Consider the following 24,404-nt stretch of genomic DNA (forward strand, 5'->3'; position numbering starts at 1 on the left):
GCCCAAGTGGGGCTATCAGGAGTTTGTTTCATACCTTCTCTCGGCTTTGCTTTCCTCTGTGTTGGTCTTATCCGCAGGTAGGCTCTTGCCATATGGCGGCCCTTGGTACTCTACCACCTCTGCAACTCTGGTAGAAAAAAAGTACCTCTTTCCCGAATTCCCAGCAGAAATCTCAGGGAACCCTCTCATTGGCCCATTACTGAACCCCCAGCCATTGTGGCCTGAGCTCTAAAATCCAGGTGGGCCCGGGGCTGTGACACGGGCCACCACACGTCGTCCATTACCTGGTCACGTGGCTAGTCTGGCGGTTTTACTGAAAGGGGGGTCTACGGCCATGCCACCCTGAACAGGCCCGATCCCGTCTGATCGCGGAAGCTAAGCAGGGTCGGGCCTGGTGAGTACTTGGATGGGAGACCACCTAGGAAGACCAGGTGCTGTAGGTGTAAAAAATAAAAATAAGTAAAGGATTATAAGCTGACAAGGTCCTTGCAATCTGTGAGGTCAACCAAAGATTGCCTCACCTAAAAATAAAAATAAAAATGTTTTTTTAATTTAAAAAATTTAAAAAAAAAATGGGGTAAGGATTTTTTAATTTAAAAAATTAAAAAAACAGAAAGCGGGCAAGTGGAGTTTCTCCAGAGGAAAACCGTGGCGACTCGGCCCAGGGAAATGTGGCAACGCGTGCGGTTTGTGCAAAGACACCAGTGTCAGCGAGCAGGGCCGAGGACGCCACGCACAACGCTCTGAGCAGCGGGGCACATGGATCCCTTCACAGGGTTTCAATGGGGGGTGACGGAATCAGCTCTGAGTTCAATGGGGACAGGTCGACCAGGAAGGAGCTTTGGGACAGGTTGACATGGCTTTCAGGAGCCCTTTGCGTGATCCCGGTGAGGAGTTTGCAGGCTGGACCAAACCTGTAGCAGTAGGGTGGAACGGGCAGAGGCCGCAGACGGCGGCTTGTGCAGCTTGGGGTGGTCACCCCCTCCTCTGGCGCGGCCCTTCCAGCCTCCTGGGCCCCACGGGAGCTCGGCCCATCTCCTGGGCAGGCGGGGCCCGGTCCAAACCCGGCCGCGGAGCCTCCACATGTCTTCAGCAGCCAGAACGAGGACAGGGGTGTTTCGTACCCCTCAACCTGTCACGCCGCCTGTCGGTTCCAGTTCCCACTCTGGCACCGACAGGGAGGGACAGAATCAGGGAGTGAAGTCAGTGGCGGTTAGGACTGATCCGCTGAGCTGCTTCACAGCATCTGTTCCCCGAGGCAGGGCAGCTGTGCTGGGTTCGAGTCTGTCCCTCAGAGCTGGGTAGAGTTCAGGATGCTTGTCACTCCAACAGGGCCGCCACAGGTGGTGGTGGCTGTACCACCTACTGTCGAGTGACCTGGGGTCCATCCATCTCTTTGGTGGTCAGTTTCCTATCTGACGAGTGAGGGGAATGAACTCGATTGCATCCAGTAGCTCCACTGGCGTGGCCGGGATCCCGGAAGCTTTGGGATCGGGGGCGGGCACGGTGGATCCGGAGTCAGGAGGTGAGGGCGGTGCAGGCGGTCAAGGCGTCGAGACGTGTCTCGTGGGATGGCAGGACATCCGGGGAGGAACGCGGGGCAGGCCGTTCCAGGCTGGAGGGAGAGCAGGAGGCAGACTCGAGAATGCACAGGGTGTGCGGGGCAGCCACGGAGGAATCGGCCGTCTCGGTTACCCCAGTGCTCCCCTTGATTTGTCCATATGATCCTTCCTGGGCTGCATCACTGTCTCGGTGTAATCTCCAGTAGACACGGCTCCTTACATATTTTTATGCTATGTTTATTGAGATGTAATTTACATACCGTACTTTCCTACCCTTTGAAGTGTAGGGTTCAGTGGGGTTTAGTATGTTTACCGTATCGTGCGTGAGTATATCGTCTGTAGGTAGCTGTCATCGCCGCTACCTGGAGCATTTCCATCACCCCAAAAAGAAACCCCGTGCTCATTGGCAGTCGCTCCCATCTCTGTCCCCCCAGCCCCTGGCCTCCGCCTGTCTACTTCCTGCCTCTGTGGATTTGCCTGCTCTGGACATTGCATGCAGATGGGGTCACATGACACGTGGTCTCGAATGGCATCTTCACTCAGCACGTTTCCTATTTCATCCAGTTCCTTAGGTCTTACGTGAAGGTTTTCACAGTTAGACATGTCAACCTTTAAGAAAATGAAGTAGGTTCCCGTCTAAAGAACTTTATATAAAATTGTAAAGTCAAGAGTTATCTCCTTGATGTCTCTGCCTTACAAGTTCTGATTTCTTAGCAAGTTTTTTTTTTTTTTTAAGTACGCGGGGGAAGTAGCCTGACAGCTGGCACGCGAGGCGGGGTTTTCAGGCTGACCTCATGCTCGGTGGACGACCAGACACGTCGGTCTCCTTTGCTGGGCCAGGGGCACAGGACGTGGCCTTCATGTCCCCAGGGAGTGGGGAGCACGCCCAGGAGGCCGTGATGGAGGATGTGGCCTCCCGAAGGCCTCTCTGCACCATCCCCATTGCTCATTGGCTGGTCCCTTGGGCCTCCCCGGGGAGCAGCTGGAGCCTCAGAGCATCTCCTTCAGGCTGTGCCCAAAGTGCCTCAGGGGACCGGCGGACAAGGCACGATAACCCAAGCCACCTCCACGGTCCCTTGTGGGGTAAGCCTAGAAGGCCTGCTGGCGATCGGCCTTATTGCCACACTGGGAAAAGCCTTCGCGGTCACTCTGGGTCTGCACAGACCGATCCCGGGCTGCCCCAGGCGCGGCGTCAGCACCTGGTGGCCTCCGGAACAGCTGGGGTCCCAGGTTCTCCCCCTTCTGCACTTCCAGACAGCGGTTCCAGAAGCCAGAACTTTTTTTGCAAACCTGTGTGGGAATAACTCCCCCAAGCTCTAAGGGGATCAAGTCGCACCCTTGTAAAAGAGCCGTCCATTCTCCAGAGAAAAGAACTCAGGTTCAGAGGAAACTTTCGGTGTCTTTGGGGACAATTACGACGTACAGGGAACGGCAGGGAACGGCTCCGGCTTGAGAGCGAGTGTTCGTAGGGATCCCCCGATGTCTGGGGCCCTTAGAGATGTCGTTGGGTATCAAGGGCTCGATGGGGAAACACGGGCCAGACAGGAGCAGGCAGCCAGCCCGCCCAAAGGCCTCTGGGGAAGCGAGGGTTAGGGAAGCCTCCGGAAGGGCCTTCGCTGCCCTGGAGCAGGAGGACATGGCGGATGGCCCCTTCCAGAGCTACGGAGGGGCATGGGACTTGCCCCAGAGAGAGGCGAGGCCTGAGTTGTCTGGGAAGGGAGGCCAGGAGGGAGAGAGTGAGCATGAGGTTCGGGTCCACGGCAGGGCTCACCATGCCTGCGGGGCCGAGGCAGGGGAGGAGAGCGGGGCAGGGAGTGGGCAGCCCTGGAAAGAACCCATCAAGGGGAGCAGCAGCCCCCGCCGAGCATCGCCTTGTGGCTCCAGCATGGCCCGAGCGTCCAATTCTTTTTCCAAAAAGAAGCCCACAACTCAAGCTTCAGTGTCAAATTTCTTGATCCAGAATTGCTGGTCACTGATTCAAAAGTTGGAGAACACAGTGGAGGTCGAACACACCGGGGGGTGTGCTGGAGGGGTGTCCAGAGTTCCCGGCACACTCCTACACGCCCGTCAAGACCCCATGCGCAGAGACCACGTCTGCGGCAAGGCCTTCTGTGACCCTCCCCAGTCAGAGCTTGATGTCCTCACACCTCTGTACTGTGGCACCTTGTCAGTCTCTATTTGTGTGTATCTTCCCTCTACCCCCACCTGTCCGATTCAGCTCATTAGTTCAGCGACCAGCAGGCACAGAGTTGATGCACAGTGAGTGCTGAATAAATATTAGACACCTGAAGATGTTCTGTGGGCAGGGGAGGAAAAGAGAACTGGCGTTAGTGAGTGCCTGCTGTATACCAGCCCCTGTTCTGTGCGTTCTTGGGTAGAAGATACCATCCAGGTACGTGGCTTCACAGGCATGGGACACCGAAGGTGTACCCTGACAGCACAGCCCACTGACACAGTGGCATCAGCAGACACCTCGAGTCCCTTCTTGGGAGGGTAAACCCTCCCCCGTGCACCTCCCCAGCTCGTGGGTGGGAAGAGGCCATACTCTGTTGCCCAGATGACTTGGCGATGGGGGCAGCGTGTGTCAGGTTCCTGCCGCAGTGAGGTGCCTCCCCCGGTACCCCTGCTGACTCCTGATCATATCCACTTCCTCCGCCCGCGCCTGCCAGGTGGCTGTACTGTCACCGGATCTGCCCTGGTGGGTGGTGTCTCCTTTCAAGTGGCCTTTCCCAGAACAGCCTGTCCCAACTGTCCCAGGATGTGAGGCCCCTCAGCTCTCCCTTCTGGAGCCCTTCAACATCCTGACCTTGCATCACCCGTCTAGGCTGAGATCCTGTCGTCACTGTGCTGCTGTAGGGTTTTTGGGGGTTTTTAGGGGGGTGCGGGGTGACCTTAGGGGAGAGTCTCCATTTCAATCCTTCATTCTCCTGTTCCAGAGCTTTCTCACTGTTGTCCTGAGCTTTTGTCCACTCTTTCTAGTCAATCATGGGATGTTGGTGGCTGGCTCAGTACGGCCCACCTGCAGATCTGGCCGGCTGGCTTAGAGGGAGCTTGCGAAAACTTTTGCTCTCAAAGAAATGGGGAAAAATACGTGCTGGATGTGGGGAGTGCGGGACCCTCTGACGCTGTTGGCTGGAATGTAAAATGGGGCGGGCGCCATGGGAAACAGTGTGGCGGTTCCTCGAAAGGTTAAGCATAGGGCGACCACACGACCCAGCAGTTCCACGCCTAGGCTTGTCCCCAGAAGAAAGGAAGACAGGTGTTCAGACATCCTTGTACACAAACGTTCACGGCAGCGTTATTTATAATCGCTAAAAGGAGAAACAAAAGGTGGTCTGTTCACCCAGTGGAATATTATTCAGCCGTGAAAAGACGTGGCGCTGTGACACAGGCTACCGTGTGGACGAACCTTACAAACGTGAGCAGAGGAAGCCAGTCGCAAGAGGCCACGTGGCGCGATTCCATCTATGGGAAATAGCCAGAAAAGGCGGATCCACAGGGAGACGCAGAAAGCAGGTGGTGGGCGCCAGGCGCCGGGGTGGGGGAGGAGAATGGGGAGTGACTGCTGACGAGCGCGGCATCCCCTTTCGGGGTGATGAAAATGATTTGGGACTAGAGGTTGGGGGTCGCACAACTCCGAATGTGCTCAACACCACTGAATCGTATATTTGATAAGTGGTAAGTGTTATGATAAACACATTTTACCACGACTTAAAGAAAGGAAATGCTCCTTGCTATGGAAGAGGGTGGGAGGATGGGGTTTTCCCCGCTTGGACCCGTTAACGTTATTTGCAATGAAACCCTGAGTCAGGCAGGGAGGCGCCAGGACTGTGGGTCTGGCTATCGAGATGGCCAACAATGAGCAGGTGGCCTCAGGCTTCCATCTCCAGAGGGACTCCTGGCCGCTATTCCTAAACTAGCGTCCTCAGCAAGCTGCTAAGGCCCCGGGAGGGTGGGCAGTGCGGGCTGTGGCAGGATGCAGAGCGGGCACCAGTGGCGACGGCGGCCAGGAATTCATTAGCAGCATCTCTGCCTCCTCCAGACGGAGCCGGGCGGAGAGGAGTGTGTCTCAGAGGCGGACAAGGCGGCCATGGATCACAAGGACCCCAACCGCCCCCGTTTCACGCTGCAAGAGCTGCGGGACGTGCTGCACGAGAGGAATGAGCTCAAGTCCAAGGTGTTTCTGTTGCAGGAAGAGCTGGCGTACTATAAGAGGTGAGTGTCCCTGGCAGCCCCAGGCTGGCTCCTCTCGGGGGGTCGTACGGAGTTTTGGTACAACGAGCTCCCGGAAGATGAAGATTGTTATCTATATACATTCTGGGGACCCTCTCTGGCCTGAGCACGTGAAGATCACAGTCCCTTTCTGAAACTCTTGGGCTCAGGTACATATTATAACTCAGAACTTGCCAGCTGTTAGGAAGGAGTATTACATATACTGTGTCACCTTCCATCACCAGTGAGGTCTGGGACGGCTCCCCCAAACCAACCACGGTAATGTCGATGCAGCAGAGGTACAAACGTTCATGCTGAATGGGACAAGGAGAGATTATAAACAGCCTCACAAGACTTCATATCAGCTTTTGCCACCAAATGAATGACCAAAAAGTGAAGGCTGGTGTTTTAGAACTTTGTGGAGTTGGCAGCCGCAGGTATGGGACGGTGGAGCCGTCCAGCCGAGCGTTCAGTCCATGGTCCGTGAACCCCTCGCCCACGTTAGACATCGTACCCGCCAGCCGCGTAGCTGTTTAAATGAGTTCGATCAAAATGAAAGTTAGAATGCGGTTTCTCCATCGCACCGACCACTTTTCAGGTGCTCGGTCAGTACCTGCGGCTGACGGGTGCCGTCTTGGACAGCACAGATGGAGCGTAGTTCCGTCCTCTCGGGAAGTTCTGTGGACAGCACGGCCCCTGACGTAGACCGCCATCCCCTACCCCGGCGCCTCCCACTCACTTCCACCTCGGGACCTTCGCACCCCTGTGCTGCTCCTGCAGCTGGGAAAACGGTCCCCTCGCTTCTGTCCATGGCTGACCCTGGTCATTCAGGTCTCAGGTCAGATGCCACCTCCTCAGAGAGGCCTCCCTCCCCTTCGCCAGCCGTCCGAAAGAGCGCCCCATCCGGGTCACTGTCCTTTACCCAGTTTTACGTCCTCTGTGGCCCTTTTCTCCCTCTCCCGTTATTCCTGTGCGTTAACGTCCTTGTTTAGTTTGTTCCCGTACGAGACTATAACAGTGTGACACCGGAAACCTTGTTTGTCTTGTTCATGGCTAAGTTCCCAACACTGAGAATGGAGCTGAGCGCAGAGTAGGTGCACAACAAATATCTCTTGAATGGAACGCTGGAAGGACAGACAGATGCACCAGACGTGGTCCCTGCTCCATCAGGGAAGATGAGAGATGCACGGAAAATACAATGCCACATGTTTTTATTGAAAACCTACTGTGTGCTTGGCACATAAGAAAGTTTTACTGGTACTGCATGCACTGGTGGTTCAAAGAATGGAGAGATCACTTCTGGCTTGGGGATGGGATGGAAATCAGGAAGGCTTCATGTAGGAGGTGACGTTCGAACTGAGCCCCCCCCCCAGGCAGAGAGACTATTGGGGCAGAGGCCACTGTCGCCGTCCTCCTGGGTCCCCTTATTCCAAGTACAAACCCTCCCAGAACATCAGACCATCCCCTTCTGGAATATTCCGGCTCTCACAGAACTTTCTACTCTCTTGTCTCATTCCTCTCAACCCTTCCAGTGAAGAAATAGAAGAGGAGAGTCGAATGCTGCAGCCCCCGCCTGTCGCCCACCCGCGACTCTCCCCCCAGCCGGAGTCTGGGATCAAGCGACTGTAAGTGACGCGCTTGTGTGTGGCGCTGCTCGCTCGAGGCTGACCCGCCAGTTCACACAGCCTCTCACTTCTCCCGGGCACCTGCTCCAGGGCCAGGCTTGTCACTAACCGCCTCCTGCTGGGACCAGCCTAACCCCGGTGCACTATGGGCCTGGCCCCTGGCTTTGACTTCCTCGCTACCTGAATGCTGAGTTCATCCTGGGCAGCTCTGGGCAGAGGGGGTTAGGGGAGGTTGAGGCGGGTGGGAAGGGGGCGGGGCCTGTGTCTGTCGCTCAGGGCTCGCTTGAGTGTATCGGTTGGGGGTCTCTCCCTGGGTCTTTGAGGACAACTAATAAGGCTGGTGGGGGAGGTTCCTGCATCTTCAGGGCTCAAAACCCCAGCACCGCGAGGTCTGGGATGGCCGGGCCCACCCCACCTATGCGTTTCTCTGCTGACTCATCCACCTGTTGTTCAGTCTCTCCCTTAAGTATTTATTGGTGCACAATACACTCAGAGTCAGGCCCTGGTTGCTGTGGGGGACACACAAGAAAGAGCACCCTAGAACTTGCCCTCAACTGGACTTAAAGCTGCTTCAGTGGCCCTTAGCATCAGAAGGCCCTTTTGAGATTCCGATGAGAGTTTGCAGGCCTTTTTCCCTGCGAAACACATACAGTTTTGCAAAGAATTTCAGGTTCATCGACTCCTACAGCCCTCCAGATAAAGGTGAAAATCTCTGGTCTGGTTAGCTGATGTCTACTAAGAACCTACTGTGTGCCAGGCATGGCTCTCGCACAGGACCTCACTGCGTCCCCACAGTCCAGTGAGGTGACGGCACTGCCATTGTCAATTTAAAGTCAGAAACCAAGGCGCCGAGGTCAGTCACCGGCCTGCGGTCAAACAGCTCATAAGAGTTAGAGCTGTGGCTCAACCCAGGCGGCCTGGTCCAGAGCCCACGTTTTAAACTGCAGGAGAGCCTGCAGTTTAAGCAAGGTGGACACTGCCACCTTGCAGCCTCGTCATCTCCCCTGGGAGGGCCTTCTGAGCTGTCAGCCTCCCAGCTGTACCCAAGGTTTAGCACAGCAGAGGCCTTAGTTCTTTCCCCGAAGCCCCAGCAGAAGCTTTGTGAAAGCGAGCGGCGTGGGTCGGAAAGCCGCCAGCAGCCTGTGAGGACGGGGGCCGGGGTGTCCCTTGGATGCCTCCACCTTTAAGTTCGTTACGTTTGGCAAGTCTTGGCTGGTTCTCATCCCGTGGATTCACCAAGTGCCCAGCGTTGGTGGACGGGCGGGGAATGCAGACTGTGGGCAGCCTTGCTCGATTCTGGGCCCTGGTATCCGTGGGAAGGAGGGCTGCCCTCCAGTGTGTGGGTGCACATGTGACTCCCTTCCAGGCCTCTCTCGCCAGCTTCGGGTTGGGCCCCAGTCTCTGCTAGATTTGGGGTTGGGGGTGGTCCCCAGTTCTGACTAGGGATAAATGGTTCCTGGGGGGCAAAGCCTGGAACAGAAAGGCTGAAACCAACCAACACCATTTTGGCCACGTATCAGTAATCTTCCATTGGCCATTGAAACTCAAAGTAACTTCAGAAAAAGAAGGAAAAGCTGTGGGCTAAGTAACTGGAAATTCCCAGGCCGCCCTGGCTTCAGGCTCGGCTGGACCCAGGCCTTGTCGTCAGGGCTCCGCCCTGTCCCATGTCCCTGTGACTATTCTCCTTTCCGTGGATAGTAGGGCACGCTCTCCCCTCTCAGTGACAACATGGCAGCTATCAGCTCAGGGTTCTGTTTTCTTCTAAAACCCCATGGGAAGAGAGAATGGTCCCCAGAAGTCAGACTCGAGCCTCTTTGGCTATGACTGGGTCACATGACTTGCGGGTCTAAGCCAATCAGAGGGCAGTGCATTGATTGGCCAGGTTTGGGTCTCATTCCCGCATCTGAAGTTGAGAGTAGCTTTAACCTCATCCGCTTCACATGGACTGAAATTAAGGAAGGACGAGTGCTGAGCACGATCAGAGAGCTAAGCAGACAGGAGTAGCAGGTGTCCGCTGCGGCCTCCTCTCGGGGGAGAGGGAGCCTTGGTCTCTATTCTGTGACCAGGAAAACTCGTAATCCTAGGTAAGGTTTGTCGTCTAGTGCTTGGAAAGAAATGGGATTGACTTTGCTTACACCTTGATCCACCTGCCGGGCCCACTGCAGGTAAGGGTGAGCAGAATCAATCTTGTGCTTCGAAAGCTCCAGCTTTGGGTTAAAGCCTCGGGAAGCTGAGAAAGTTTTCTGTACCCACACAGCCCCTCCGCGGGCTGAGAGGTGAGACCTAGAGACCAGCCTTCTGCTGCCTTCGGCCCTTCATTTCCAGATCATTAAAAATCAGACCTTTCTAGCACCTCCATTTCAAGAATGCTGCGTTTCGGGTGCTCCCCGCACCGTAATTCTAAGTCGTGTGTAATTCTGAATTCCTTCTGAAGCTGACTCCTGACTTTTTAGTTTCCCACTCCGGCCCCCTTCCTCTGAAACAGGTAGCTGAGAGTTGGCCTTTGCAAATCTCGGACTTGGAAACTCCGGAGGAAAGTCATCAGAATTAGCTTCTTCCCCCAATTCTTCTCCCCACACCTGACGAGGCTGTGGTGTCTGAGCCTCTTTTTCAGATTGTCCCAGAAAAGACCCTGGGCCCCGTTCTCAAAGCCCTTCTCCCGGTGATCTTGGCCTCTGGTTGCTTGGCAGGACCTGGGGCTCTGAGCCTGGCAGGAGAAGCATCTGGAATCGGGGAGCTAGACACAGACAGAAACAGGCAGGGAGGGAGGGAGAAATCAGAATCTCTTGGCCACAGCGTACAGGTGGCCGGTCCTGTGGCCACTCGGCCTTCTAGGGGGTAACTAGAAGATCAGACTGGCACAGAAGGCTTTTGAGCAGCCCGGGCAGGACACTGGCCGCCTTTGTCCACCTCGGCTGCCAACTGGACGCTGCAGCATCGGTGTGGCCCGAGAGCTCAGAGCCTGGGGGAGGGACAGGCAGGTCTTCCCTGGGGGCCGGGCAGGGAATGGCAGTAGTTGTGACGGTTCCATCCTGTGTCCCCTTCCCTCCCTCACTCCTCAGGCACCCATGCGGTCTGTTTGGTCCCTTCATCCATTGTCACACGGCCTGGTGAATGCAGCTCCCGGCTGCTTCCCAGCTCAGCCTCATGCCCTCACCAGTTTCCCCAGCCACCCCCAAGTCAGCAGTAACTACTGTGGAGGTTTGAAGGGGTTCCCCAGCTTGGAGCTCCTGAACTGAGGCAGAGTCAGAGCTGGGACGTTTAGTCCTATTTCTCAGATGTGGAAACCAGGGCTTGGAGAAGCCCATGGCCTGCATTTAGATCCTACCAGTGGGAAGGATCGTAGTCAGGATTTGACTCATGCCTTTGTCTGCCTCCCCGCCCCCCTTCCCCCAACTCCACGCCCTGAGTCACCAGCTGTGGGCTGACTGCCCGGTTCCCTTATCTCTCAAGTGCCCATGAGCCAGAGACACCAGAGGCTACATTCTGGGCTGGACCAGTCAAGGGAACCAGAAACTCTGCTGCTAGTCAAAACAGTGTGCCCAGGACACGGTCCAGGGACAGCTTGTGATCGAGCAGCTGCTGGCCGCAGAGTCCAGGTTGGCACTGCCCGGGCGAGTCACGAGGGAGCGCCTGAGTGATGCCAGCCTCATCTCCAGGGGATGCCAGGCACCGGCGCCCCCTTTGTGTGGTCTCGGCTCTCGGTCAGGGTCCCAGGGGCGCATGCTCACTGCTTTCTGTTGAGCAGGGCAGAGGGGCTGACCCGGGAGGCGGGAAGCAGGCCATGGGGGCAGAGGGACAGGCAGACAAGCTACAGATCGGAACAGCTGGCCTCACAACCTGGAAAGGTTGGTCTCGGAGCAGGCAGCCACCCAAGCATCGAACGGCAGCGGCAACAGTGCATTCTGTCCCTGTCCTCCCCCCACCACCCTCCTCGCTTCGGCCTAGAAATAGCTTCTGCCGCCCCTTACACTGCCCGAAATGCCACTCTCAGCATCACTTGGTTTGTCTTCTAGAAGTATTCGGCGAGGGGGAGGGAGGCAGTTAAAACTATCTACGCCACATCCAGGATGTCGGCATTTAGCGAAATAAGCCAGTCTTTTTCATGGAAGTAGCTGTCCCTCTAGAGGAGGTGGCTTTTGCAGGGAGGCACCTGGCATAGGAAGGGGAGGGGGCTGTCCACTGAGTGAGCGTCATAGCCAGTAATTTGGCTGGACCCCTCCAGGTGTCCCAAGGACCCCCGTATATCAGTCTGGCCCCAACTGGATCCAGCCGAAGTACATCACGTCCAGGTGGGCAAGCAGTCCAGGCAAAATGCCCACCCGCATGTGTGGCCATTTCCACTGTGTCTCTGGGGGGCTCCCTTTATGCTGAGAGAGGGGTCCTGGCGAAGGTAGGTGCAGAACTGTGTGGCTTGGAGCCTCTGGAAGGCTAACCGTGTCCTCTAGCCTGGCCTCTGGGGACTGCGCCCAAGCGTTTAGGAAAAGGTATCACCTCTTCTTGCTGCCACCACAAGAAGCCAGCCCGGTGGTTCAGCCAAGATGCAGTTATCTGTGGAGTGCATCAGAGGTGATCTAAACACACAGAGGCTCCCCAAGCCTCATTTGAGACCATTATTTTATATCTTTTCCCAGCCAACCTCTAAAAAAAATGAAAGCTGTCCAAAATAAGCTGAGGTGGCCTGGTGGGCGTTTCCTCTCTATTTCCTGGCCCAGCTGAGGGGCTGACAAGCCTTCGGCTGGCTCTGACTTACCCAGGCTGGTGCTGAGGCAGGCTTTCTGCTTCAGCCCAGGTCCTGCCTGGCCCGCACGGGCTGCCTCACCTTCTCTCCTGGGTCTCTCCTGGCCGCCTTTGGGACACACACCTGCAGCTCACGGCAGTTGGGGTGGATGTGACGGAAGACACCCGTGGTGTCCCACTGCCTCTCACAGCAGGCTTTGACTCCTTCCTTCCCCATGCCCAGGCCCGCGTCTTCAGCCCATGCAGCCCATGCTGTCTTTTTTCGCTGGTTGTCACGTGCAGTGGCAGTTTGCTAGGCATACTGTAACAAGTGCCACAGCCTGGGTGGCTTAAACAATAGAAATGTTTTCTCATAGTTCTGGAGGCTAGAATTCCAAGATCAAGGTCTCGTGGGGTCAGTTCCTCCTGAGGCCGTGACGGAGGGTCTGCTCCAGGCTGCTCCTCTGGCTCCTGGTGTTCCCTGGCCCTAGACGCATCACCCCCAGTCTCTGCCTTCATCTTCACGTGGCGCGCCCGTGTGCGCGTCTCCCCCACTTAGAGGGACCCACATCATTCAGTATAACTTCACCTTAACTAGTAACATTTCCAAGGACCCCATCTCCAAATAAGGTCATTCTGAGGCAATGGGGGGGTTGGGACCCCACCAGATGAATGGGGGAGACCTAACGCTACCCCCAGCACGCGCCGCAGGCGAAGTCTTCGGCTGGCGTGTGTGAGGGATGCGCTCACGTTCATGCCTCCGTTTTTATCTTTTCTGTGTCTGTCTGCATTTTCCTGACCAGGATCTTTACGGCCGTAATGCCCATGGTAGCAGCCGGACTGATAATAGATGACCCCACTCTGCTGCCCGTCCGACGACTTGTCCCCCTCGTAGGCACTGTGTTCTTCTGGTTTGGGTTTGGGCTGTGCCTTCGGAATGTCTGCTGCGGCTACTGCTGGGCTGGCCCGTCACCCTCTGGCCACTTTAGCTGCATGGCCGTCACCCGTATGTCCCCATGTGAAGTGGGTGTCGTGTGTGATTTCAAACGTGCTACTCACGGCGCTCGAGCTGCATGAGGCCTTGGAATTCTCGGCTCTGTCACCGATAATTCTTTTTGTCTTTTTCTTTGTTTCTATTCTAAAACCGCCTTGTCCATGATCCAGTAAAGAAGGTCCTTTAAGTGACGGGTCAGTAATCAACACCCACTGTGACACCCCCACCCCCACCCCGAGTGACACTAACGTTGTGTTTTCAGTCTTCACGCCCCAGCTTTCTAAACTGCTTTGTTCTTGCCAAGCTGTGGTCAGTAAGCCATTCGATCTTGTTAAAAGGAGGAGAAGCAGAAGAGGATAGCATGTTTGAATCTCTCTGCGTCCCCTTAGACAGGACGTGGCGAGTGGCTTTTCTGCTTGAAAGTCAGGCAGAGGTGAAATGTAGCAGTGATGTGTTGCTGCTGTATTTTTGGTCCACTAATTGCCCTGATTACACTCTGCCAAGAGCTCACAAATAACCCAGCGGGTCTGGAGAACTGCTCCAGATAAACCTGGCTTGCCTCAGCTTTATGATAAAAGACCACTTTATTCCTGGTAGGAAGTGATTGTAGGATCCAGTAACCACAGAATAGTAAAATCGCTTTCACCTAAATGTAATTGAAACTGAACTCAACAGGCCACAGCACGCGCACACACACACACAGTGCACGGACACACACACACACACACACACACCCAGAGCTAATAGGTGAACAGAAAGAGGGAACTAAAAATAGTTGATCCAAAGCTTGGCGATCTCAGTGGTTCGTTCCTATTTCTGCCCCCGGAAAGCATAACATAGCAATTATATCTCTCACTGAGTTCAGAAACCAAAATTCAAGAGAAGGAAAGCTCAGTAAGAATAAAAGGCATCTTATCAGAGGCTGGGGATATCGAAGGACAGTTGGCCGCTTAGAAAGGGTTTGGGGAAAACACTCAAGGTGGGTCAACTCAAGTTTACTGGCCAGGGTTCTAGTCTGCGTTTAGCTAACTGTGATCAGCGATCACTAGTCACGGTTGTTTTCAAAAGACCCTTGGTCTACGTTAGTGGTTTCTAAGAGAAGTGATAAGCTCTGAAAGCTTTCACCATAAATCAGGTTTTGACATTCGAAAATGGTATTTCCCAAACGTCACTCACGTACCAAACGCACCACGTTTATCAGAGATCCACGTGTGCTGTTACTTCGTATTTTTTTTTAATTGTCTCATGTTTCTCCAGTGCCTACTTTTGCCTCATCGTAAGCAGTAACATCCGTGAAATCCGGTCTTCGGTGTGCTACTTACATAGTTTCTTGGTTCGTTAAATAAATACATAACTACTTGAAAACATTCATCTGTTTACATCAGAATCCTCTTACATTCCACACAGTGTTCAAGTTATTACTTTCTCTGCATCGTGAGGGGCAAAGCATTTCATGCTTCTAGTAGCTTTTTCTTCCCCCTGGTCACGAGAAGCCCTCGGTAGTGTTTAAGGCAGGAGATGAGATCACATCACACGTCACATACGTGCACGTCCCGTTCACAGTCACCTCCAAGATACCGTGATGGTGACACACAGAACCCCCTGCTGCTTTCTAGAATAACTCTGACCCACACCCCCAACTTTTTCTTTCACGCCTTGACTCGATTTGCTCCCCTCCACGTTTGCTGCTCTTTGTCCCCGGCGCCGCGGAAACCGGAAGCGTGCTGCACCCAAGGGCGGGCGCTCACTCTCTCTTTCCTTCCCGAAGGTTTAGCTTCTTCTCTCGCGATAAGAAGCGTCTGGCCAACGCACAGAGAATCGTGCACATCCAGGAGTCCTGTGGCCCGTGGGCCAACTCCCACCGCGACGACGGTTACACAGAGCAAGGACAGGAAGCCCTGCAGCACCTGTGACCGTGGCCCACCTCTGCCCTCGGACCGGAACTGTCCACTGCCAGCGCCTGCGGTGTCACCGGCAGCCCCAGGTGTCGCTTGTACGCCCTCAGAACTGGTCCCTCAGACGAACTGTCGCTTTGAGGAAGCACATTGAAAAACTGATGCCAAACTCTAAGGAAATGTTTATTTATACCCAGGGCTATCACCGTTTGTAATAGATGACTCTGATCCCTTAGGATATATATTTAATAAGAAATGTAGGGAGGCCAGACTTTTGCATTAACTTCAGTAACACAAGCTTCTTTAAGCCAAATACACCACTTGCCATTGTCACTGCTGTCTGGCTGCTTAGTGTGAAATTCTGCTGGTTTTATTGTCACGTTTGTCACACTAAAGTGGGAGGCAGGGAAGTGGGAGGCGTCCATTAGTTCTGTTCAGGAAGTCGCCGTGGAGCTAGCACACTCCACAGGATGCGTCCCTTAGACGAGCAGGGTCTTGGGGGTAACCAGACGTGCCGGCGCAGCTCAGACACAGAGCAACAGAAAATACGGACGACGGTCCCGCCCCGCCCCTGGAAGCTTCTCTCTTGCTCCTTGTAGCTGACAGTGCCCAGAGCGTGTAGCAGTGTCGAGCCAGGGCCTCGGAATGGGCCGTGAGTTCTGCAGTACTAACCCAACAAAGTGGCTAAGGATGAGACATCACGACATTTCGCATGTGGGTTTTTCTTTCTTGGCATCTTTTTTTTCCTTTTAGCCTTCACTGTGTCAAATACTTAGTCTCCTGCAAAGACAAATGTCCCAAGGGTTGAGAATGGGGTGTGGGAGCCTAGGGGATGGGGGATGAGGGACTTGCCAGAGCCAGGGCAGTGGGTGAAGATGGTTTGGGGACCACGTGTCTGGCTGACTCATGGGATGCAGTGGCAGACAAAGAACTAGATGTCCTGTCTGCAACTGGTGAGTTGGGGGTTTGTCTCTCCACCCGCCGAGCACCCAGGGCACCAGGCTGGGTGCTCAGGCATTGAGAGAGGTGGCGTTTCCTAACAGCACTCAAGCTCGTGACAGGGCCACCTTTTACACATTCTGCTCTGGTTTGCTAGAAACCAGCAAGTCAGTTCTAGAGTTCATAGACTGCTCCCAGATTGCCGAAAAGAATGATCAGGCAGGATGATGTTGATTTCGAGTGGTGGTTCTCAAACTCTGACTGCCCGTTAGAATTAGGAGTTTATTCTCAGAGAGTGAAAAGCATGTGCACTGAGTCACCCTCCCTGTGTCCTTCCCGCCACCTTCAGTTGTCCTTCCAGGGGTAACCAGTATTGCCGGTTCGAGTGTCTTTCCTGAAAGTTTATACATATACATGCAATTACGTAAAAGAAACCCAACCACATACATTTCCATTCTTTTACGTAAATGGCAGCACACTACGTATGTGCTATTCTGTACCTTTCTTTTCTGAGATACTGTGGACATGACTCCTTATCAGTACACAGACAGTGTGTCTCAGCCAGGGGCGATTTTGCCCCCGGGGACATTTGGCACTGTCTGGAGACATTTTGGGTTGTCACAGCTGGTGTGAGGGAAGTGCTGTCACCCAGCGAGTAGGCTCCAGGGATGCTGCCAGATGTCCTATAATGCCCAGGAAAGCCCCCACCACAAAGAACCATCCAGCCCCGAATATCAGCAGCGCTGAGGCCGCGGAACCCTGGTCTGCCACACGTGCATAATTTGTTCACGTTTTTCCAGGCCCCATGATGGATAGCTTCCTGCCGATCCTTTACTGTCTGAAACAGCGTTGCACACTTTCACACCCGTGCGTCCGTCTGCAGAATAAAGCAGAAGCAGAATCGCTGGGTCAGAGGGTGTACACCTCTGTCACACTGATGGCTACCGCTAAAGTCCCCACCTTGGAGAGTCTACCTGTTGTTTTTAGTTACTAGGGCCCACACAAGGCAAAGCCCATATGACTGGGGATGGGGTCTGAGTGTGCACGATTTTTAAATCCGTCCAAGTTCTAGCGCTCAGGGTTGTCACTGCTAAACAGCTCAGCTGGATTTGTTTCTGATGCTGTCTGACACAAGCTTCCCTGATGCAGAGTATTCTTGTTCAGCTAACATTGCTGCCGACTCCAGCCCATGGCACACTTTCGGTGCTATAAAAGGGAACGCTCTGTAAATAAAATGTGGGTGAAATCAGGAAGGTATTCCTGCAAGGCTCTTTTCTGAGACGGGACATGGTAAAATCCTGCACTGGAAATTCACAAAGGAAAGAGCATGTTTTTCTAAAACGGTTCTAACAGCTGAGAGCAATTTTAAGATGTGGCAGGCTCCCTACATAACAATGAGATTCATACTCCTGAGGCAAAAACCTGGTAATGAATGTGTGAGTCTTGATATTAAATCAGACATTTATTTTGCATGAAACATCTTGAATTTGAAGCACCCGAACTTTCAAAGGTACAGCCATCAATGAAACAAAAATGCTAAATGTCACTTTTTTGAATACCACGTGATCGGTATGGTACTTACTCAAAGCCCTCAGCAGCAGCTAAGGTCCACAGGTCCAGCTCCCAAACGCACCAGAGGCTGGATGGTCAAGAGGGAAAAGACCAATCGCTCCATCAGAACTAGGTACAAACCTTGCGTTGATTTGTCATTTTCGTTTCACTCTTCGAGCTTGATCTTTTCAAAGGGCTGCCGGGGACCCTAGCGTCACAGCCTCGCAATGCTGGTGTCTCACTGTAAATGCCAGCCTCCCAACCAAGGAAAAAAAGACAGAAGAAAAGGCAGTCGGCATCTGGCTCAAGAATGGGGTAACGTGTGTTCAGGCGTGGCTGGTTGCTGACCCGGAGCGCTGCTCGGGCTGGCTCTGGTGTCAGGTCTCTGGACGTCCTCCTTGGATTCACGTTTCCGTCAAACTCCTGCACTGTGGACATTGAGATGGAACAGAGACAACCTATTCGGACCAGATTCGGGATCCCAGGAGTCAGAGATCGATGCAAATGATTGTCAGCCATCAGCTCTTTTCGCTTAGCCCTCAAAATGGCCATTTCCAATAGATGGGAGAAAATCGAATTCTCAAAACGAGTTCTCTGCTGCCGAATTAAATGAGAATTTAATTTACTTTAAAGGCTCCTGATAGGAGCCCTTCGGACAGAGCCCAGCAAGTAAAGAATCGTTTCTCAAGCTTATTGAATCACACGTCTTTAGAACTATAAGGTGAAGAAGAGAAACTCGGAGTATCGGTGTTCAGCTTGAAACCTGAGGTCCAGGTTGAAAAAAACTACCCCGCACCCCATTACCATCGGTGTGCTTTATTCGGCATCGGACCGATCCTTTGTACAGAAGCGACACAGATCTCTCTGCTCCTACTTACGCTGTGTCCGCGCCTGGTCCTGGTGGTGGCGGTGACCTCTACTTACTTCTGTCCCTCTTCTCCCTGCCCTTGACCCGGTCATCTCGGAAATCCCTCTCTCTCTCCCAGTCGCTTTCGGGCCACACCCTGGGTGGCTCTCTTTCCGGCCACCTCTTCTCCCGGCCCCGGTCATGATCCCGATCCCTGGGCCTCGACTCCCAGTGTCTCTCTCGGGATCGCGATCGCTCTCTCTTGTCCCTTTTTCCCTCTCTATACTGGTCGTTTTTAACCACCGGCAAATTAATGGGTTTTCGAAAAGGCCGATCCCGCCCCCCAAACCTCAGCTGCCCGGATTCCTTCTTCCCCCCCAGACCTCCTCCGAGGCGCCGAGGAATCCAGCCTTTCAGAGTCCTTTCCAGTTCGTAGTCCACAAATATCTCGTGCTGGTCGATGACCAGGCCGTCTGCGTCTCGGTAAGCTTTGAGCAGAGAACGCTCCTCTTTGTACTCGATGAAGGCGTAGCCCTTTGAAAAGCCCGTCACCAAGTCCCTGACCAGCCGGAGCCGCCGGATGTCCCCGTAGCGGGAAAATACTTCCTTTAACTTCTCCTCTTTGGTCTGCAAGTTTAGCCTTGCCACAAACAGGGTGAGCAGGGGGTCTCCCGTGACGCCTTTGTTGGGGGCGTATCGGGCCAACATTGCCCTCCAGACTGCGCGATCGTGGGGGTCCTCATCGGTGCCATCGATGCTGCCAGCTTTAAGCGGGTCGTACTCCTTGGCGATGGGCATCCAGTCGTTCATGTTCTAGGAAGGACCATGGCAAGTGTTTACGTAGCACCTAAACACGCTACTCACGGAATCCCTAGGACCGCCCCGTGAAGTGGGTCCCATCATTCACGCCCTCTCCCGCAGGGAAGGGAGTGGATGCCCAGAGGCTGAGGCCTCCCTGATAGAAAGGCAGGGGGGACAGCATCCTCCAGCTTAGTCACGGCAGGAAACTCACCCAACTACGTTATAACATGGCGACATGGATCAAAATCCAGGGGCGAATCCAGGCTCGCCTTTCGGAGATGTTAAAACGGTCATAGGAAAACCAGCCTGGGAACCGCCGTGGAAAATGGTGTTCTAAAAAACTCTACCAAGAACTTCAAACATACCAACAGAACAGCATGACCCTCCAGGAATTCCTCACCCGGCTCCAACTATGACCAGCATGTGGCCACTCGTCTCATCTGTGCTCCCACTCACGTACCACATCACTCATCTGTAAACGTTTCCGTATGCGTCACGAAAAGGTGGGGCTTTTTCAAAAACAAAACTACGAGGGAAAATGGCGCTCTGAACGCAGCGTTTTGCATCTGTCGGTAAACAGGTAGCAAAGCTAAAATGACAGCGACCCAGCAGCAGGCTCTGTGGTTCGAAAAGAATATGAGATTTCTTCCCAATTCCCTAGCGGATCGTCCGTTTATGCCTTGAAGCATGAGAATTGGTTGCGAGGATAATTTTAGTCCAGCGGACACACTGCAACTGTCATTCATTCTGATCATATAATTTTTTCTTGAAAGAGGGTGGCTAAGTTTAAGTCTGGCACATGATAATTGATTCATATGCATCAACAATTACCAACATTTCAGACACGGCTAATAACCACGTGACCAGTTCTGTACATCTTTAGAGCCAATGCTGAAATATGCTACTGAAAAACCAGGGCTTTGGAATATATATGGTGATGCTCACTGCTAACAGCATCTTTCCATGTTTGTTAATATCTATAATGTCCCCGCCCCGCCCCCCGTCTTTCTCAAATTTCCCTCAAGGGTCTTTTTAGTTTTGTTCTTCAGTTTATGGGTTATGTAGGGGGAGTGACTGGGGGTACACTGGAATTTTTTCTCCCAGTAAAAAAGCCAAACACCTGAAGAATAAAATCCAAAGTCAGTGGACTCAAGACCTCTGGCCCTCAGCCACCTACCACATGCCATCACAAAACCTATTTATTGCACCCAGGATTGCTCCTCACGCCTTGAGCGCACCATAGTCCCCCAGCTCTGGGTCCTCCCCAGTGCAATTTCCTCTGCTGGGGACATTCTCTTCCTTCTGCCCCACACAGCTCCACCTGCGAAGGTTCTACACAAGCCCAGTTTCCAGCCTCTTCCCCGTGAAGCAAACTCATCTCTCCTGCGGCTCACGGCGCCTCTCTGTCATATGCGTCACGTTTTGCCCAACGCACAATAAACGCTCTTCAATCTAGTGTCTGCCTCACTTCACCTCCAGATCCTACGACACTTCCTGATACATGCTGCGGAACTGAACCAAAACTCACCGAACTTTTCTGGAGGCTCTAAATCAGACAAAAAGGTCCGCTTCATTGAGAAATGAGAGGCGGGTCTTTACCCTGTCTGCTACCGACTTGTAAAAGGAGAACATGTCGTCTGTCATCATTAACAAGCAACTTTGGAGAAGACACATCTCTGGAACCCTCATCAGTAAAAGGATGATAAACAGCTGGAACTACGGAAGGAGCACCGGACACAGTGAAACAATTTCGGTCCCCATCCCTGTCTGGCCTGTGCTTCTAACGCATTTGGTGTCTTTTCGCTCTCACGGCTGGAATTTCTCCACGTGAAAAAAAAATAAGAGATAATCACTATGACATTTGCATCTCTGCTCCGGTATTCTCTATTATCAGTCCCACTCTACTGACCCTAAAATTCTTAGCTTCTAATCTCACTTCCCACCAACATCACAGGGTTGCAGGAAAAAAATCAAAGACCATAATAATTACAGTTAACTTGTACTGAACACTCAGAAGATGCCAGCACTGTACTAAGCACTTAACTCCCCTCACCTCTCAACAAAACCAGGAAACAGGTTACTGCCCTTTCAAATGTGGAAAGTGAGAGGCAAAAAGGTTCTTTTTGCCCCAAATCACAAAGCTAACAAGTAGCCCAGCCTGGGAGTTAGAGCCAGGGGCTTTTCCAATTCCAGAGCTTGAGATCTTAACTATTTCCTTAGATGGCTGTCATAAAATATAAACCTTTGGAGATGGGGACAGGAAAAATGAGCAACCAGGATTCTGGATGTTTGAGGCTGAGGTCCTTCCCCAAGTGGGAAAGAACCCCTTCCCCATTCTACAAGAAAAGGTCACAAAGAAATGAAACTGATATTATTGTACACAGTCAGAGCTCCGGTTCAAAGCTTTAAAAGTTCTTCACGTTAAAATCTGGAGAGACTTACAAAGGGATAAGTATGGATTTTGTTTTGCCTTATTCTACATACATCTATCAATATCAAATATCAAGAGAACAGCGGCTTTACAGCTTATTCATCTTTCCAGGTGTTATTTCTTCCGTTGCATTATGTTGACATCCGTACCACGATCTGTTCGGAGTTTTCGGTTCTCATTATTTCATAAAGGGGGATGAGATGTGAGAGATGTTGGGGGTTGGAGGTGGGTGGGGCGATTAACCATTAAAGACAAAGGTGAGGAAAGTGAAAAAGAACCTTGGTTTGGGAGTCAGGACACCAAAGTTGAAAACCTAGAGATCTATCTGGGGCAAAATGTAAATCATCTGTAAAATGTAGCTAAATGCCACTTCACTAAATTGTTGTCAAGATTATATAAGAAAGTGTCTCTGAAAGTGCTTTATAATTATGAGTTGTTATACGAATGAAAGTTGTTATTATGCAAACAAACAAAACAGGTCTCTCCTTATCGAGTCTGCAGAGCAAAACCTTCCCGTGGGGAAATAAACTGAAGGCGGGCCCCGCAGAGACCTCCCGAGCATGCGCAGTGGCGCCGGGGACGCTAAGGCGGAAGTCTGGGTGGAAAAGCCTGTACCCCCAAACCCCGGCAGTGCCTTCGCCTTAGCCGCGGGCCCCTCACCTTCTGGGTGGGCGCGGAGCGGAAGGGGCCATCCTTCTAACCCAGCTATCGCCTCCGCTCCCCGAAACACAACGCCAAAGGTCTCCCCCGCTTTGCCAGGTTTCAACATGGCGGCCCACACACGCGCGGACACACAGTGCAGGTCGAATTAACTTCGTCCTTCTCGCCAGGTGGGCCTGGCCGCTCCCACTCACCTCTACAAAGCTCGGGCTCGCCTTCCCACGAAAAGCCGCGCCCGGCTCGAAGCGATGGGAGGGTCTCGGTGCCTGCTCAACCGGACCTTTGCATTGGAAGGAGCAGATTCGTCACGCTGTTTTCGTGTTTGCTTTTAAGAATTATAATCACATGTACTGAGCATTAAAGGCGTGTTGTTTTCGAAGAGTATGAAATTCTCATTTTTCTAATTGTTTTTTTTTTTTCCTACGAAGACAAGATGCTGAATCGAACCCCTGGGTTGAAAGAGTGGCGAATGTGCGGTTAGTTGTCTGGGAGCCACTGAATTGCTCTCCGTGGCGGGGGCTCGGTCCGCGCGGCGGGAGTTCGTTCTTAGACTCACTTTGAGAATCCGGTTATATTATGGTTTCATCAGGAAATGCGTATGCCGGTTCACATGAAATTCGATACGTTTCCCCAGAATTTTCCTAACCCTTAGATAGAATAAATTCGCCTTACGCACCAGCGAAACGGTTCTTCAGAGCTTGGGGACTTGGACTTTAGGGTCGCGTGGGAACTTGTTTGACTGCAGTTTCCTGGGCCCCGCCGGAATCCGTGACCTCAGACTGTCTAGAAATTTGCATCTTCTCCCAAGTCCCCCAGTGATTGTCGAAGCGTACCGAAGGACCCCGGCCGTTAGAGTCGCGGTTCCGAAGCCCGATTGTAAAACTTGGGCGTGGGAGGGAGAGGAAAGAACCGTGTGGTCGATAAATATTTGTAGAACGGAAAGATGATGCGTTCCGATTGTGCTGTTTCTTTTTTTGATAGGTCAAGATATTCAGGTGGATTCCGACTTGATGGTGTCACAACCTGAAATACGTTGATACAATCGTGCTTATTTTCTGAATTTTGGTGACGGGTGCCGTAAGGCACTCATTTTCTGATTAAATCCTTACAAGAGCTTCCTTTCGGCAGGCACGTGATCTCATTTTCATTCTAATCTTATTCTTGGAAGGTAAGCTTATCTCTAATTACTAAGGATGTATTTATTGCCCCTGGTCTTTATTTAATTGAAACATAGTCGAAACATAGGTTCTAAATACCAACAATTTTCTTTATAGTACATTGTCTTAAAATATATTAATAAAAATGTATTGAATAGAAAATGATCAATAGCTATAGTTTAAAGTTTGTGTTTAAAAGGGTGTGTGTGATGCATATACATGCAATGGAATTCTATTCAGCCTTAAAAAGGAAGGAAATTCTAATAACTGTAACAGCGTGGATGAACCTGGAGGACTTTATGCTAGGTGAAATAAGCAAGACAAAAAGACAGATATTGTATGATTCAGTTTATGAGAGGGACCTAGAGTAGTCAGATTCACAGAGACAGAAGGAATGGTGGTTACCCAGAGTTTGGAAGTTTAGGCGCCGGGAGGGGGGATGGTTACTGTTTGATGAGTACAGAGGTTTAATTTGGGAAGATGCAAAAATTCTAGAGATGGATGGCGATGGTTATACGACATCATGAATGTATTTAATGCCACTGTACTATACACTCGAGAATAGTTAAAATGGTAACCATTATGTGTTTTACCACAATTCTTTAAAAAAAGTTGTTAAATGTACATGTGTGCCCCAGTATCAACAAGCACAGCCAGCACCTACACCTTGGTTTCCAGCATCATTCTCCAATAATAGTAACCGGGGCTTCTTGTAGAAATGGCTGGTTCTAAGACTGGGGGAGGAAATACACGAGATGAGCTTGGAGCAACTGGTAGTGTCGAAATGAAAGGAATTACTGAAAACGAACAAACCCACCAATAACGATGATGTCTAAGGGACACAGGAACCAACTGAAAGCTCCTGATAACCAAAGCAAAACAATTTGACCAATAAACTAGTGTCGTATTATAACCCAAAATATAAAATAAACATCCATGAGTCTACACCGATATAAGTAAATGATGAAATAAATAAACTGGGTAGAAGAGACAAATCTGCCATGCAGAATG

At 52.3% G+C, this 24,404-nt stretch overlaps 2 protein-coding genes and 1 pseudogene across 3 annotated transcripts in view; 2 read left to right on the plus strand and 1 right to left on the minus strand.

Annotated features, from left to right (window-relative positions):
* The window catches only part of RILPL1 (Rab interacting lysosomal protein like 1), a 31,899-nt gene extending 16,559 nt beyond the window's left edge, over positions 1–15,340 (plus strand). Inside the window, exons 5-7 of the mRNA XM_039879272.1 lie at positions 5,605–5,777; positions 7,307–7,399; positions 14,881–15,340. Coding sequence (XP_039735206.1) covers positions 5,605–5,777; positions 7,307–7,399; positions 14,881–15,025 — 411 coding nt within the window. The 3' untranslated portion in view covers positions 15,026–15,340. The remainder of the gene's footprint in view (positions 1–5,604; positions 5,778–7,306; positions 7,400–14,880) is intronic.
* On the plus strand, positions 325–443 carry LOC120616149 (uncharacterized; annotated as a pseudogene).
* A 2,049-nt stretch (positions 15,341–17,389) lies between the features above and the next one.
* Positions 17,390–22,583, minus strand: SNRNP35 (small nuclear ribonucleoprotein U11/U12 subunit 35). 2 transcript variants are annotated; one of them, XM_039879273.1, is made up of 2 exons: positions 22,431–22,583; positions 17,390–19,157 (listed from the first exon to the last, which is right to left on the minus strand). In XM_039879273.1, exon 2 carries the CDS (start codon positions 19,152–19,154, stop codon positions 18,414–18,416), a length of 741 nt encoding a protein of 246 aa, XP_039735207.1. In that variant the 5' UTR covers positions 19,155–19,157; positions 22,431–22,583; the 3' UTR covers positions 17,390–18,413. The 2 variants fall into 2 exon arrangements, with proteins under 2 accessions (XP_039735207.1, XP_039735209.1); XM_039879275.1 differs by lacking the exon at positions 22,431–22,583 and adding an exon at positions 22,237–22,382.
* Positions 22,584–24,404: the final 1,821 nt, after the last annotated feature.

This window comes from Pteropus medius, unplaced genomic scaffold (genome assembly GCF_902729225.1).
Source record: "Pteropus medius unplaced genomic scaffold, Ma_sr-lr_union100, whole genome shotgun sequence".
Classification (NCBI taxonomy): domain Eukaryota; kingdom Metazoa; phylum Chordata; class Mammalia; order Chiroptera; family Pteropodidae; genus Pteropus; species Pteropus medius.